At 38.5% G+C, this 15,407-nt stretch overlaps 1 protein-coding gene across 3 annotated transcripts in view; it reads left to right on the plus strand.

Moving 5' to 3' along the window:
• The window catches only part of RB195_017683 (uncharacterized protein), a gene marked incomplete at both ends in the record, with an annotated part of 127,759 nt that overhangs the window by 109,320 nt on the left and 3,032 nt on the right, over window positions 1-15,407 (plus strand). For all 3 annotated transcript variants that reach the window (XM_064184781.1, XM_064184782.1, XM_064184780.1), the window contains 9 exons: window positions 4,356-4,416; window positions 11,063-11,142; window positions 11,216-11,350; window positions 12,646-12,717; window positions 12,791-12,914; window positions 14,089-14,180; window positions 14,248-14,340; window positions 14,986-15,072; window positions 15,159-15,353. In XM_064184781.1, coding sequence (XP_064040661.1) covers window positions 4,356-4,416; window positions 11,063-11,142; window positions 11,216-11,350; window positions 12,646-12,717; window positions 12,791-12,914; window positions 14,089-14,180; window positions 14,248-14,340; window positions 14,986-15,072; window positions 15,159-15,353 — 939 coding nt within the window. The remainder of the gene's footprint in view (window positions 1-4,355; window positions 4,417-11,062; window positions 11,143-11,215; window positions 11,351-12,645; window positions 12,718-12,790; window positions 12,915-14,088; window positions 14,181-14,247; window positions 14,341-14,985; window positions 15,073-15,158; window positions 15,354-15,407) is intronic.

The following is a 15,407-nucleotide window of genomic DNA, read 5'->3' on the forward strand; positions in this document are numbered from 1 at the left end:
AGTAATTTTGTAGGTAAGCGGCTCGGATATTCTGCGGTTCTTTGGTCATTTATAGTTTTGCTTCTCCGTGTCGCTTCATTCAAATTTTGTAACAACAAGAATTAGCAATGCTGAGCAGCGAAAACTGAAACCATTGAACGATTTGCCGCTTTCTCATCACATACTAATCACGGATTTCTCAATATTTACTTAAATTGTGGATTAGCATTTAAAAATATCTCTTCATCAATAGCCAGTAATCAAATAGTCTCCATGGACGTCTAGGCTGAAGTCAATATATTTTTTCACAATTACAAAACATTTACATACATTCATTACCTACGTAAATACATAAACGCGTCGATGTTTCGAGGATAACCAACAGTCAGAGAAATCAGAGAAACTAAACTAAAGACGTAAATTTCGTACTTTATGGAATTTTTAAAATTAAAAGAGACTATTCTTCAAGAATCGCTTTTGGTGGACGAACGTACAATTACCTTAACGTAGGGACACCCCTGTCTTGTTTCGTAAATTTCTTTTTTTTCAAATTAGAAATACAGAGTTTTCCCCACTTTTGACTATTTATTCTGCTCTACGTTAGATTTGCTCCGACCAGTGACTGAAGTAAACCTCTTGTTTCAAACTACACTCTCCTTCGAATTTTCTTTTCTTTTCGTTTTTCACTCCCTTTCACCGGATAAAATCCAGAGAACCTCAATCTACGGGACACGGCAATTTTATGAGCGCAGAAACTGTAATCCGCCTCTAAAATTCCTCTATTTTAATCAACTTCAAAAATTCCCGCTCCTACGCATTGCAGCGCAATGAGATTCCACCAATTCAAGCTTTTTTTGTATGATTCACTAGATATCCTATAAGTTTTAAATGTGGAGCGCAAACCAAATAAAATAGTAAATAAAAAATGAATTCACTAGTATTTTATTCAACTCCCTTCGCCCACCTCCTCCCTCAGCTCCTATCTACGTACGGAACAAAATCTGTCCTTTTTCGCAAACGTTTCTAGTCGTTACTCCTTCCATGCCCTCTTTTTCTAAGAGTTCCGAAGTGTCTATGAAGATCCTCCTCGCTTGATAACACTAAGAAACTTGCTTCTTTTGCTTGAATTTTTTCGAAAAAAATTTCAATTACGCTTTGCAGGTGATTCCCACGCACTTGCTTAAAATCATGCAGTTGCGATATGTTTCTCTTATAATTACTTGAATAAAAAGATGATTATATTCACATGTATGTAATTTTCTTCATATTTTTTTTCACACAAAAGCGCACGTCAGTGGTCGTTGAGTGTAGGAGAGCGAAAAACCCAAACTACTTTGAGTACGGTACATTTGCACAATAAGGTTAACAATGCTTACGGTTGTTAACTTTGCGATGCTTCCGTTTCCATCCCCTCCAACAGTCGCAGGAACTTTCTTTTCACTAAACTATACGGGGTCTCACACTCGGCTTCGCTAATGGTAAAACTCCCAGACACGAACCTGGTCAAGGATATCCAGCAGTTATCCACACTGCATTCCTTTGTGGTTCTACAGACTTACAGTAGACTTTAGTGGGACCTTCATCTAGCTCCTCGTCATCGCCACTAAATGCGCTGCAATGAGAACGGTCGTACCGACCTGCGAGCGACGGACGAATAAGAACGCAACCGTTTACACGATTTTGCACCATGAATCACGCCCATTTGTCCGGAACTGCAATTTCTGGTTAAGTAAAGACTACATTTTTATTTTGGTCCATGTTTTGTTCATTACCCCTTTGCTTCTAAATGAAAATTCAGAAGATCGTAGTCGGTTAAAGTTAGCAAATATTAAGTTTTCATACGAATCATTTTAGGAATTATTTATAATGATTCTGCATTTTCTTTGATGTCGATTTAATCTCGAAATCCTCTCATTCATCATCACTCAGTGCAGAAGAAGTCAATGAAAGATTTCAAATTTTTGTGATTTGCACACGTACTCTCCTAAATTCGATTTTTGTTCAGGATCTAACAGTTCGTTCGATTTCATTTCCACCAAGCATTTCTCTTAAATAAGTGATTGAGTGCGTAAGTAAATGTAGGGGGAAAGGTTAGACAAATTGGAACCAAGTAGCAATTTTTGTTGAAATCGTTTGTTAAAAAACAAATTATTCATGATGAATTTTCTCATCCGCTCAGAAAACTGCTAATCTTTTCTATGAGTAGTCCATTCCGGAAAACCGAAGGAGCTTGATCACCACTTTTCTCTCGTAGGTTCGTTTTCCTACTGTGGGGAAGAAAATGCATTTCTTTGTCTTGGGCAAGAATGAAAGAAATTGAAATACTCACTACAGACGAAGAAGAACATTATTTAAGGCTTTGTTTTTTTTCTTAAGGGTAATCTTCTTAGACTTTCCACAAACTCCCGATTTTTCAGACTCGACGACCGTTAAATTCCCTTCATTCCAAAACATCATCAGCAACATTGCTGAAGCACGTGTTTTTCAGAACCCTTATCTGAGCTTCTTCGAATAACCCCCGTATTCGGCATTCGCTCAGGTTATTAAATGAAGGGTGATGAGTCTCCAGCGCCTAAGGGCGACGGTCGATATCCATGTTTTGAATTGCAATGAGCTATGTGCTGCATGTGTTTTTAGCCGTATGGCTACTGCTGCTCGAGTGGAAAGAGAGGACGTACACAGCCATCCAACCAGCCAGTCGTCTATCCCCCTACTCGCCCTCCCCGCAGCTCCACCTCCTTACTCAATGCCTCTCTACCCTCTGCTCAACCCATACTCAGTCATAATCGCTCCACCACGAGGCTGCAATTTGAGCATAGCAGCATGAGCGTTCTTATTTATTCTTCTAAGATTTTCTGCTTCCACGATCCAGAAAACTTCGTCATTCCAATGGCACTCTTCTTGAACAGAGAAGAACATCCACACCTCTTTCGTCTCTACGAGGACTCCTCGCACTCTTCAACGATCTTGCTCTCATCTGAAAAAGTACGCGTCAGACTCTTATTTCAATGGGTTGTGACGTTAGCGGATTAACTACGACGAAATGACGTCGACATCGGAGCGCTGTGGAACCTCTCGGGGATCCAGGAGTTTTGGTATTTCCGCAGTCTTCTTGGTGGAACATCATTTGGGATGCCAACACGCACATGTCTCGAGTTTTTGAAAACGACTGTAGATTCCACTTTGTATCAGCGAGATGCACTATTTGAGTGTCAATCAGGAATTAGCAATCTCTTCAAATCTCTTAGGCGGGGAGAAGGCTGCACTGATGCGTGGTCGGAGATTTTCATGTGACTGCTTCGTCTGCATTGTCTCGAGCCATTTAGAATAGTCTTTTTGTCGCATGTCCGGGAGCTGTTTTTGCTTTGTTGGAGAGATATTCCGGCGCAGAAACAACTTTGCGACGGCCGCGATTACCATGATGTGACCTGTAGTTCCGTCTCATTCCTCGTAGGTTAGAGACTGTGGTTTCACGTGCCCGTTTTCCGGCTTTTTTTTAAAGCAGCGGGTGCCTTTCGATGATTTTTTTTTTCTCATTAGTCCTGTGAACTCAGAATTCTTAACAGAAAATATGATTTTTGGGTGGTTTCAGCTGGACACGTTCAGCAGCCGCCTAGCACTTCTCATCTAACTAATGATTAAAGCAATTTTCGTTGTCGTCGTCTTTGCAATCATTCTCGTTATTCATTGACGCGGCGATGTCGCTTCCTCAGAGCTCCACGCCCTCAGCTGAATTGAGCCGTGCAACATTCATGAAAAGTTGCTGTGTTTGCTTTTTTGGATTCATTTCAAATGATATTTCCCTAGTGTAACATTTATTTCGTGCCAGAATCTATGAAGATATTGGTCCTACGGGATTCATAGGAATAATGTCTCTCACTTTTCATTGAAATGTTCTTGAAAATAGAAGGGAAAAATGAAAAGGGGTGGTTTTCTAGAATACCTTCAAATATCCGCGTTCTTGTCAAAATTTCCGGTTTTTGGCAACAATAAATCTTCCAAAAACTATTTTCTCCCCAGCAAGCTCTAAAGAAATTATTTATTTCTGTTCTCTAGGTATTCTCTTCTCCTGCATTTCGTTCACCTCTGTCATACATCATTTGTCCCTCACAGAAGACGGCTGCTTACTCCTCTTCTTGAGCTGAAATTACTCATTAATTCATCTAAACCCCCATTTCCTAACCTTCCATTTAATTTATCTCAACTCTCTTTAAAAATGCGGTACGCGTAAAAAAAATCTCGACCAAACCGCTCTTTTAAAGCAATTAATGAAATATTTATTCAGTCCATTTCATTTCATTCTCCGCTAAGCCTTTCCTATTGAATTTTTTTCCTTTGGCTCTCATAAATTATTCGTCAGAATAATCTAATTTCAGGGCGAATCTATGCCTCCCACGGTGGATGTGTCCACAGACTCAACGTTCCATACGCTTGACAGTGAGTGATTTCGATTTTGTCTTGCATTTTGGTGAAAAATTTCAAAATGAGAAATCTGGCTGTTGCGATGGACTTCTTCTGAGTACTTTGCAACGCACACACAATCCACGTCTGTCCAAATCATTTCCTCTTTCATCTCGATTTTTCTTATCATTTGCTACTTGTTTGCTTTTCCCTTCATAACGTGAGGACTGGTTCCCAACCTCGAATTAGATTGGATAACGTTGCACTTATTGGGTAACTCTATGTATTTCATTACGTAGAGTAATGGAAATAATGATAATCGTAATGTTAATGTAAAAATAATAAAAATGATAATAATACGATTAAATTCGGTGGAGTGCTCAACATGGAAAATTAGGAAACATTGATATTTTGAAGAAAAAAAAGTGAACTCTCAGTAGGTCCTTCACTATTTAGTGAAGTTGTTGGTGTAGGATAATATGTATCGCATCTGTACCGGGATTGAATGGATCGCCTCCCACCCTTTAAACATTTTATCAGCGCCTATCCAGGCATTTCTCTTAGACCCATATCCACTGCACGAGAATGCAATGAATCGGTTGACGTTCTTTAAATTTTTTTTCTTCTTTCTGTCGCCTTCAATTAGTATTAAATGCTGGAAAGTTGGAAATTGCTAGTTTTACTTGCTACTATTTATTCTGCAAATTTTACTACCACGATTGACTGCTTAATGTAAATGTTAGACGTTCAATGTTCTTTGCTAATGATCATCCTTTTTTCTCCTATTTCTCGCAATTTGAGTATGCTTTTAACATTCAGCAAACAGAGCAGCATGCATAAATCCCATATAACAAGAAATTTCTCCCTAGACATATCCTCTTGAAGGGTATCCTTATCCGGAATGTATCCACCAGATTTACTGCTCACACTATTCATCTATTACCTTCGAAAAAAAAACCATAGCTATTCAAATTGCGCCCCTGTTTGATCCCGGTCCCTCACAGTGGGTCCTAATTTTTTCCTACCACAGTCTTTTGCATTTTTCCCCTTAATAACCGCTTATCGAATTATTTGAGCGTACAGATGTGAACATTGGGTTATGGATGAAAAAATTGGTTGGATTTTTGTGTTAATTTTTATTAGGTGGCCGTGATTTCAGCAAATGATTCATCGAAAACAAAAACTATGTGATGGCTTCAGTTCGATTTGTTTTCACACCAAGCATTGTATTTCTACGGCATGGGCACCTTTTAAAGTCAAAAATCGTTTCTTGCAAGTTTTTTTTGCGAGAACTCTTCCTTTTGTCTCCGTATAAATTACATGCATACGGCATATATTACATTATTTTCTACTTGCAAAAATATTGTTTTGATTCTTACAGAATAGTCCTTTCTTTTTGAGTCTACTTGATGTTTGATAGATGAATACGTTCAAAATATAGTAAAGATTTTTCGAGCGTTGCGTGTGACGCAAAAATAAATTGCGCTCTTGCCTAGGAACTTTTTCTAGGATCAATCCACATCTCGGTACTGAAAATCTCAAGGGGCTACGATGTTTTCGTCATGAAAACCCATATGTGGCCGGCTGTATGTGTGCGGCTCATGAAAATATGTACAACTGTGATACGCATCAGCACACACTCCTCTATGAGTCTCATTCAACTGTTCAATCGCCGATTCCCCGACTCTCATTCTGCTGTCTTCCGCTCTTTTACTGACGCATAAGTAATGCTCTAACTGAATGACTTACTCGAACAAAAATAACGGAGCAAAAGAGCCGGCGATGGTTGAGGACCGCTGACAAATGTGGACAGCAGCTGACGAAGCTAAATCTTATAGCTTCGAGCGTGTGTGACGTCGGATTTGTGCACTAATGAAGAGCGCGATGTTTTTAACATTCGGGAATTTCTGCACATCAGAAAATTTCATTTCTAGTGAAGTTCGTCGCAAATTCTGACCTTAAACCTTGAGACGATCATTCGCTAGAACTTCTTCCCCTTTATTTGGCTTGCAGTGCTCATGAAAGAAATTTCTGTGTTCTCTATCAGTTTTTCTCTTCCGCGGTGGAAGATGTGAAGAACTGATAGAGGACCGTTCAAGGGTCGTTGAGTTCATTGCAAAAAGCTGAAATTTTAGATTCCCAGTCGTGCGGAAACATATATTATCCGTTTTTTATTTTCCCATGCAAACCACTGCTTGAGAATTTCACCGTTTGCACGCGATCTTATGTATTATCATTATATATGTTTACATCAACACGCAATGTTAGATGGTTTGATTGCCTCAGGTCATCTGTGAATTTCGCAGCGTTTTTTTTTCTGGAATGATGTAAATAGTTCCAAGTTTTTGAGTTGAATCCTATATACTTAAATATCTGACTTGTCTCTTACGTCATTCACCTTCCTCCAACATCCTTGAACAATCTCCACTTAGCTGAAATGCATTAATTTTCCGATCTCACCCACTCATTCTTAGTCTTTTATGTGCAGACGATTTTTTCCCTTGGCGTTTGGGAAGTGCAATGGACGGAGGAAAAGGAGAAGGGCGGGTTTTTATGAGCGCCAGCATATCCGCTGTGACCAACCCCACCTCTTAATCTTCTCTTTTATAACACACTACAACTATAAACAACATTATTTGTGCAATCACATTTATATTAATGCAATTATCTTCTAAGAAGGCGGGTGTAGTGTAGCGGATAGAAGTTCCGATGCGTGGACGATCGATCGCAGGTTGGAATCCGCCTTAGTGCTCACCAAGCCTTTCATCCCTCCGGGATCGATAAATTGGTACAAGACTTGTCTAGGAGGATAAAAACACTGACTTGACACATTGGTTAGCTCCCGCGAGTCATTGTATAGGCCAGTTACACGTTCGTAATCCTCAAACGATTCCGAATTGAAGTGAACGTGGGGGCGCATCCCAAGCGGATTGTTTAACGCCTTACACGTTATCCTTTATCCTTTATAGTAAGAAGGCACCGTGGCAATTTTTGCTTCCTTACTATTGTAGTTTGTTGATTGTGTTAGTTTAGTGTGATTTTTTGATAAAAGAACAGTCCGATAGTTATCACTTTTTAAAGGTTTCTCCTTTTTTTAAGTAGATCTGGAAACTGTTCTTGTCGAACTTTTGTAAGAAGGATTTGATATGGACATTAGTTTTTTTTTTAATTTTGTTTTCGCTAGCAACAATGAACACAACCCTTCCTTGCTTGGAAATGATGTTCTAAAATACAGATATTTAACAAGAGAGGCTTGTGGATAGAATCAAAAAGGGAAACCGCCACAATTAAAATATACTACGTTTACAATGTATACAACAAAATGGTAAAAAAAATCATAATTTGAAGTTAATAATAGGACATCCAAATCAATTAAAGTTCCTACCTAGATAAGTCATTCTTTTCCCAGTAAATGTGAAGCAAGTTTTATCTCCTAGCCGCAATATTTATGTATTTAACAGCATGAGATTCACTTCCATATATATTTGTGGCCGCAAAAAGAAGAAAAGAAATGTAGAAGAAATCTGGATATATCTATATAATCTGGATTTTTCTGGAAATAGTCGGAACTTTAGGAAAATGAAGATCTTCTGCTAACGGGATCCTTTTTTTTCAACATTTTTTTCTAAGAAACTAAGGAATTCTTTTTGGTTGAGAAAAAGCAGTTCTTCTTAGTGAATTCTTTTTTCTTCAGTTATGTCTATTTTTTCCCGTTTCATTCGTTTCATAAAGGTAACTCCTGAGGTCGTCCTTGGTTTTGTCGTGATGTTTTTTGATGTTACTTATGCTGGGACTGCAGTAGAGGGGAAAGCCAAAACAAAAGGGATATCGTTAAAGGTGTTCACAATTAATTTCTCGAGGGTTCGTGAGCCTGGGATCCGTACCTTTGTGGGCAAAAAAAAAAAAGAAATGAAATTTGAAAGTCTGGAAATTTTGTTTTCTTTCTTTTGGCTCAAGCATTACCGACTTTACGAAATTCATTTTTTTTTGTACAAATCATTGTATTGAAGTGAGTGCCACGTAATATTAAAGCTCCATGGAAACGCCTCATTTTACTGAGGCTACAATACCTTTTTCATTCAACTGCTCTCGGGTTTAGGTTCTCTCAAATTTTTTAAATCAGTGGTTTGAAAATCATTGTGGGTCGAGGCGAGGCCATGAAACAATAGGTTACGGGACATACAAGGATTTTTGAGTTTCAGTTTTGGATCTCTTTTTCAGATGAAGTATAGTGCAAGCAGCTCTAGCATGTTATTTCGAGAAAAAAAATTTTCAATTCCATGGTTACTCCCTCAAAAATTACGGTCCTTACGAAAATTACCGGTTTCCTTTTCCCAACGATGAGATTTTTTCAAATACTTTAGTAATGACGCAGGAAGTGTCCTATAGTATTCCTAAGCTAATCTTTTTTTCTATTTCTTCCATTTATTTCTTTCCTAATACTCTTCTCTTCGTGAAACTCTACTCCAGTTCAGTTATAGATTTGTTCACCTTTATGGTTGTGGCTGAAAAATTCTTTTCAGACGAGAATTTCTGGTATTTCTTGCGGAGCCTTTTATTTAGGTGGGCTGTAGTGTACATGAAGGTCATCATTTTTTTCTAAGTTTTTAAAAAATCCTTTTTACGTATAATTTTTCTGTACACTGTGTTTAAGTAGGCTTAGTTGGTGTGAAAAATACGTATGGGATTTTTGTTGTGCATGAAATCTCCGTATCTACGGCCTGGCTCTGCTTACTTCATTATTCCGAGCGTTTCTTGCCCGCTTCTGCTGCACACGACGTCGTCATTGATCGCGACGCGATGCAGAAGATATCAGGCGCCGAATGAAACTACTTTTCACCTGTGATTACTGAGGCAGCGCAAGCTTTCTAATTATTAGTCTCTTTGATTACAGTAGTTTGAGGGTTTGCTTTCTGCGCACCGCCACCAGAAGAGTCAAAGGTTTTAGCGCTTTCAATTGCTTCACTACAAACATTATACAAATACACTTTTAAGCGGTTCATAAATTATATACCAATACAAATGTAATGACAAATTAACAATGTAAAAACCAATTAATTTGTTTTTACCAAATGTCAGGACTTGTTGATTAATCTGATCATTTATGGTCTATTCCTGAAACGATAAACCCAGTTTTCAAAGGATTTCCACTTAAGACTAAGACTGTAGGAAACATGAAGGATAATATGTCCTCATTTTGGGGCAGTCCCCCTGATCTGAGAATCGAATTAATTCCTAAGAACTAAAAGCAGTGAATTCTAGTGGATATTTATGTAGTAAACCACGTCAATTTCCGGATACGTGGCCTTTAAAAGAAATTTAAGCTCTGGAACTTGGAAATCACAAAGTTGCCTTCATCACAACAATTTGATTCCTGTAATTAAAAATGTTGATCTATTGTATTGTTTGGAATTGCGGTTTTTCTTAAGAGGAGGGTATTCGCTCGAGATCCAATCCTCTAGTTGGTTGTATGAAATGATTCGAACATAGAAATTTTCCCAAACTTTCCCTACAAGTGCTATTTTTCTTTTTGACTCACATAGATGGTTAGATATGCATCTCGCAACGTACAGCTGCAGCAAAAAAAAACAACTGTGGTATTTTTAATGTTACAAACCAGATTTTTAGTTTTCTGCTGCAACTGCATTTCTTAGGAAAAAAAGCTATCTGTGTTTGATGAGCGGTTTCTCCCTTTTAAACTTTTTTCAAAAAATTTATCCTTTGTTTGGCAGTAGATAAATCTTCTGATTTTCAGAGAAAATGTTTCCAAGAAGAGCAGAACTGATTTCCGCAGTAGAGAACTTGCCGAAGTCTAGCTATTTAGTTATTCCTCCCATCTTTAGTAGAAAATTTTTATAGCTATACATATACATGTATATATATATAATGAATTCCTGAAGCCAGAAATATGTAGGAAAATTTTCAGTTAAGAATAGGGGAAGACGAATAGAGCCGCCACCGTTCCGACTGCTGTTTTTTCATCGGTTGCATTCAGCCACAGTGCTCCACAATTCGACGAAAAAAGCGAATTTGGTCGAAATATAATGTGGTTTCCCGCTGTGTCAACGCCAAAATAGGTGTTCGACCGGATAAATACGGAAAAATCGTTGAGAATGTGGAAATTTGCTCAATATCTAAGTCGCAATATTAAACATTGACTGAACCGTTTTTCGAGTTTATTTCTTCCACCGCATCGTTTTTTTTTGTCGAAGAAAGCAAACAAATAAAAGACAAACTACGGAATGACCTACAAGATGTATTTTTCTGGAAAAGAAACAGTGCAAGTTTTCCCATAAGGTTCTTTACTTGTTTTTCCCTCAAGTAGATGTTGAGTTCTCATATTCCTTTTCTGTCATTGAATCAATCATTCTGTTTCTATGCGGAATAGAATTCTGGAAAAACATCACCCATGCTGTGCACAATCTCTAGCGCCGCTGTCATCAGCGTAATGAAGCTTGTTGCTGAAGTCGTCGCTGCATTCAATCCTTAATATCCAATTCGTACTTCGTTAGCACTCTGTTCTGCACTTCGAGCTCATAATACTCATTTCATCCCAGCTTCTTATTTTTACTAACAGCCAAACGTGCTAATTTCATATGCAGCACTTCATGTGCACTCGTAGACTTCACAGAAAAAAAAAACATGCCGGAAAAGGAGCAATTCTATGTCTACATTTTTCTAGATTCTCGGAAAAAAAGCTTCAGCGTGGAAAGGACGGCTGCGATAGAAACAGGACGAGAGACTTTGATCGAGATCGACAAGGCAAGTTACAATTGTACCCATTCACCAGGTAGTAGAAAAAAATACGAATAAATAAGTAAGCTAGTCGTTTAAGGATGGCAAAGGGTTAGGACTATCGATTGTTGGTGGCTCGGATACGGTACTGGGCACGGTGGTCATACACGAGGTCTATCCAGATGGTGCCGCTGCACACGACGGACGACTGAAGCCTGGTGATCAAGTGTTGGAGGTGAGTTCCGATGATTTTTGTAGATGTTTCATCCCGACCACCTTCAAGAATCACTTATTTCTGTGGCTCTAATTGTGCGTTTTTGTCATTATTGATTGATTTCTCAGACGAGATTCAAAAAGAAAGCATAGAGAAAATGTGTGCACGTTTGATTCCTAAACTGATTAGGGATACACATACATTTTTTTCTCAGAAATGAATTTGCCATTTAATTAATTCTCTGTCCACTATTTTGCATTCGAGAATTTACGAATTTTCGTCCTTCGTGTTGATAAAATCATTCAACTGTCTTATAATACCTTTCTCTTCAGTCATCTTCCTTCAAGATTTTTAATAATTTGCAGAGATTTAATATAAAGACAGTGAATATTTTAAAAATGTTGAATTTTTCATCTCATTAATCCTATAATTTATTTCTTAATACAAGATAACATTCTCTTTATTTTTCTTTCCTTCCTTTCAAATTTTAGTCACTCATAGAACAGTAGTTGTTTTTGAAATCAAAGTTGCAATTAGAAGACGGTTTGGATTTTAACGTACAAAATATCGCTGTAAGGGCAAATTTTGCCAATAAGCAATCTTTGGAACAGAACCTAGGAAATTATGAAGCTGTTTTACATATCTCGGATAAACCTTATTAATTTTCAGCGACGAAAATCACCAAACCTTCCGTGTCCTCTCAAATTCATATTTTAACATTATAATTGGTGGAAAAAAGATGTTGTGACGTCACATTTGTTGCTGTTTCCGCGCGTGGAGACAATGACGTTGTTTCAGCGGAAATAGGAGGTTCCAGTGAAAAAAAAAACTATTCTTCGAGTGGTCCTCTTAATATCCAGAGTCACGAGCACTGTGTGACTAACCGTAAAGAAGAATGAGGGTTTGGAGACCGATGTTGCGCAAAGTTCGAAGTTAAGGCGAATCACCACCCTACTCTCCACGAATTTACGAGATCCAAATCTACAAATACGTTCTTTGAATTTTCTATGCGAATGTCAGGGGTTTTTTGTTGGAAAGGAAAGGTAACTAAATTTTGTTAGTTTTACCGGAGGAGTCAATGGTTTGCGTTTAAGGAAAATATTTATTACCAAATCACTTTCATTCAATTTGCAAATGTTAGGGAAAATTGACATTTTACCCTATGCTATTTGACAACTCGCCCTAAGTCACTGCCCATTAACGGGCCGCACTTCTCCGTCAATTAATTAATTAATCGAATAATTACTCCAATCGAAACTAATTATTTCCGCAGACTTATGTTTCTCGAAAATACTGTCGTATTCCTTGAAATTCAGGTGAACAACGTTTCATTACGAGGGGTCACGCATGACCAAGCAATTTCCGCCCTTCGACGAACACCACCCAAGGTAATGAAATACGATACCATGGCGAATTTTTCAGATTTCTCTGCAAATTACGTGGAAAACCCAATTTTTTAAGGTCCGCCTGTTGATCTACCGGGATGTGAATCTACAACTGAGCCTATTGGATCCCACTCAGATCTATAACATGTTTGAAGTGGAACTGGTCAAGAAACCAGGGAGAGGTCTCGGCTTGAGCATTGGTAGGTTTTTTTTCTTCGGTGCGTAAAGAGGGGTCTCTTCTTTTATTAGGATTTTGGGTGAAATGTTCTGATTTCACATCCTTATTATGTAGTTTAGAAGCGAACTAAGATGAAATATGAGATGACTGAAAATGTGTAGGAATATACCATGGGAATATATCTCAATATGAAATCGAGACAAAAAAATTATTGCAAAATTTTTATTGACAAGAGAGTTGTTTTCATTTTCTGGATATTTATTCACTTATTTAGTGCATTTCTTCCTCGAGCTTACGGTTAAAACCGCTAAAGGGATTTCTTAATAAATGCAGTAGTTCTCAGAAGTTTTCTTAATAGTGTAAATTATACGTGAAGTGATGCCAGTGCTTCTACCATCGGTAATTTTATGCGAAACTCTGAAACAGTTAGGTTAAAAATGGAACCGATGCAGAATGTCCACGAAATCTTCTTTAATTTACACTTTTGTTCAAACGTTTTGACTAAATCTACTTCAACAAGAAATATGCTCAGCCATTCACAACCTACTTTAGTATTCGTTCGATGGCGCTTATTTTTGAATGGATGAAAGGTTTGATTTTTGCGCGTGTTCACTTTGATAGGGTTCGGTCGAATTTCAGTCATACTTCTGCACATATTCATTCTTTTAGCTAGTCCTTTAATATTGTGGAGCTATTTTTCCATCTCAGCTGAAAGACAAATTTCCTGAATAGATTGTCATGTACATTTGATAGGATATTGTACAAGAGAATAAAAGATTATCTGATGTTCCTGGAAAGGTTTAACGATCCAGATCGAATGAACTCTCATCATTTAAGCAAATGCAAATAATACGACAAAATAAGCAAGCTATTCGATTCTGAATGGTAGTCTCATCACATTTTTTCGAGGAAAAACAAGTTTAGGATTTCAAGTAGTACGACGTAGTTTTTCTTTTCCAAGTCGTTCGTCATCATTCAAAAATTCTTTCGGTAACAACAAGAGCAGGGCTCAAAAATAGTAGGCGACAATTTATTTGTTGACGTTGGTTGCATGCTATAACCCTGACTGTAGAAAAGGAATAAAGTAACCATAAAGTGTAAAGAAGGGAATTCCCACACTATCTGTTGAGTTACGGTATTATATCTACAGTACCGATGCTTAGTCCTCATAATGTCTACAATATTATTTATTCCAGTAGGACGTAAAAACGAGCCCGGCGTTTACGTGAGTGAAGTGGTGAAAGGTGGTGCAGCTGAAGCGGACAATCGATTAATGACGGGTGATCAGGTAAAAATGGTGGCGATCCACCTCAGAAAACACCGCAGTTTGTCACAAAACTGCGTTCGCGTTGCAGATTCTTGCTGTCAACGGACAAGACGTTGCGAATTCGATGCAAGAAGATGTGGCGGCAATGCTGAAGACATGCGTTGGACGAGTTTGCCTCAAGGTTTCTTAACTCCTTTCTTAATCGTATTTCATCAACATTTCATGGGATTTGGGGAGAGGGAAAGGGGGGGGGGGAATGGTAGAATTTTGACTTTCAGAAACTTCATCATTACCAATCTTCCTCTAAAACCCGCGTAAAGATTCTTTGAAAATCATCCCAATAGCCAAACGGTCTATATCAGCACTATTCTGTCCAACGTGCTGGTGCTGGTGTTTTTTCTCTGCTTCATCAAATACGGGCTCTTCGTTTTTTATCCAATCGGGCAGCGCAGCAGCTTCGGTGATTTGCACTTTTAGTGATGAGTTACAAACAAAAAATCCATTGCATTTTTCTAGATGAAAGAAATTTGTTGTCCTTTCCTGGATTTTATTCACCTACTAGCATCTAAGTCACGTAAAAAAAATGACGGCGACTACTTGCTGAATTTTGCCTGCTAAAAGACATGATGATTTCTACATTGTAAACCAACCAAAACGTTGACTAGCGGCTTAAAAAAGAAAAATCGTTGCAGAAGTAGTTTTTTTTTGGTTTTCCGCTCTTTTGTGGGCCACCAGTGGCCATTAATCTTAAGCCTAATAGTGAACATGACTAGAGTTTAGCTGCTGGCCCACGTATGATTAATTTATATAATCATCTCTGATTAAGGTTGGACGGTGGAAGATTACTGAGACGGCGAATCGAGTTCATGCAGCAGCGGAGGCGGCACTAGCACGGTCACAAACCACTCCAAGGGTAAGAAATCCACAAGTGCCCCATGTTGAGAGCTTTCCAAGCGAACTAGGCCTCGCTTAGACCTCAAAACTAACCCCCTTATCTAGGCCGACGAGTCGCGAACATCAGCCGCAACGTCGACGCCAGCATCAGCCACATCAGAACGAAAGGAAGTGCCGTCACCAGCGCCTCCGCTTCGACCAATCATCACCCATACTTCTCCAGAAGGAGAAGCTGTACCTGCTGAAGCGGACGTTCACTTGTCGCCGGTCACCGAAGAGCCAAGCAGCGGTGCTGACCAGGTTCGACTTGCTTGGAATTGCTTTGAGAATGATTTCTGTTGCACTGAATTAAAA

The sequence above is a fragment of the Necator americanus genome, chromosome II (assembly GCF_031761385.1).
Source record: "Necator americanus strain Aroian chromosome II, whole genome shotgun sequence".
NCBI lineage: Eukaryota > Metazoa > Nematoda > Chromadorea > Rhabditida > Ancylostomatidae > Necator > Necator americanus.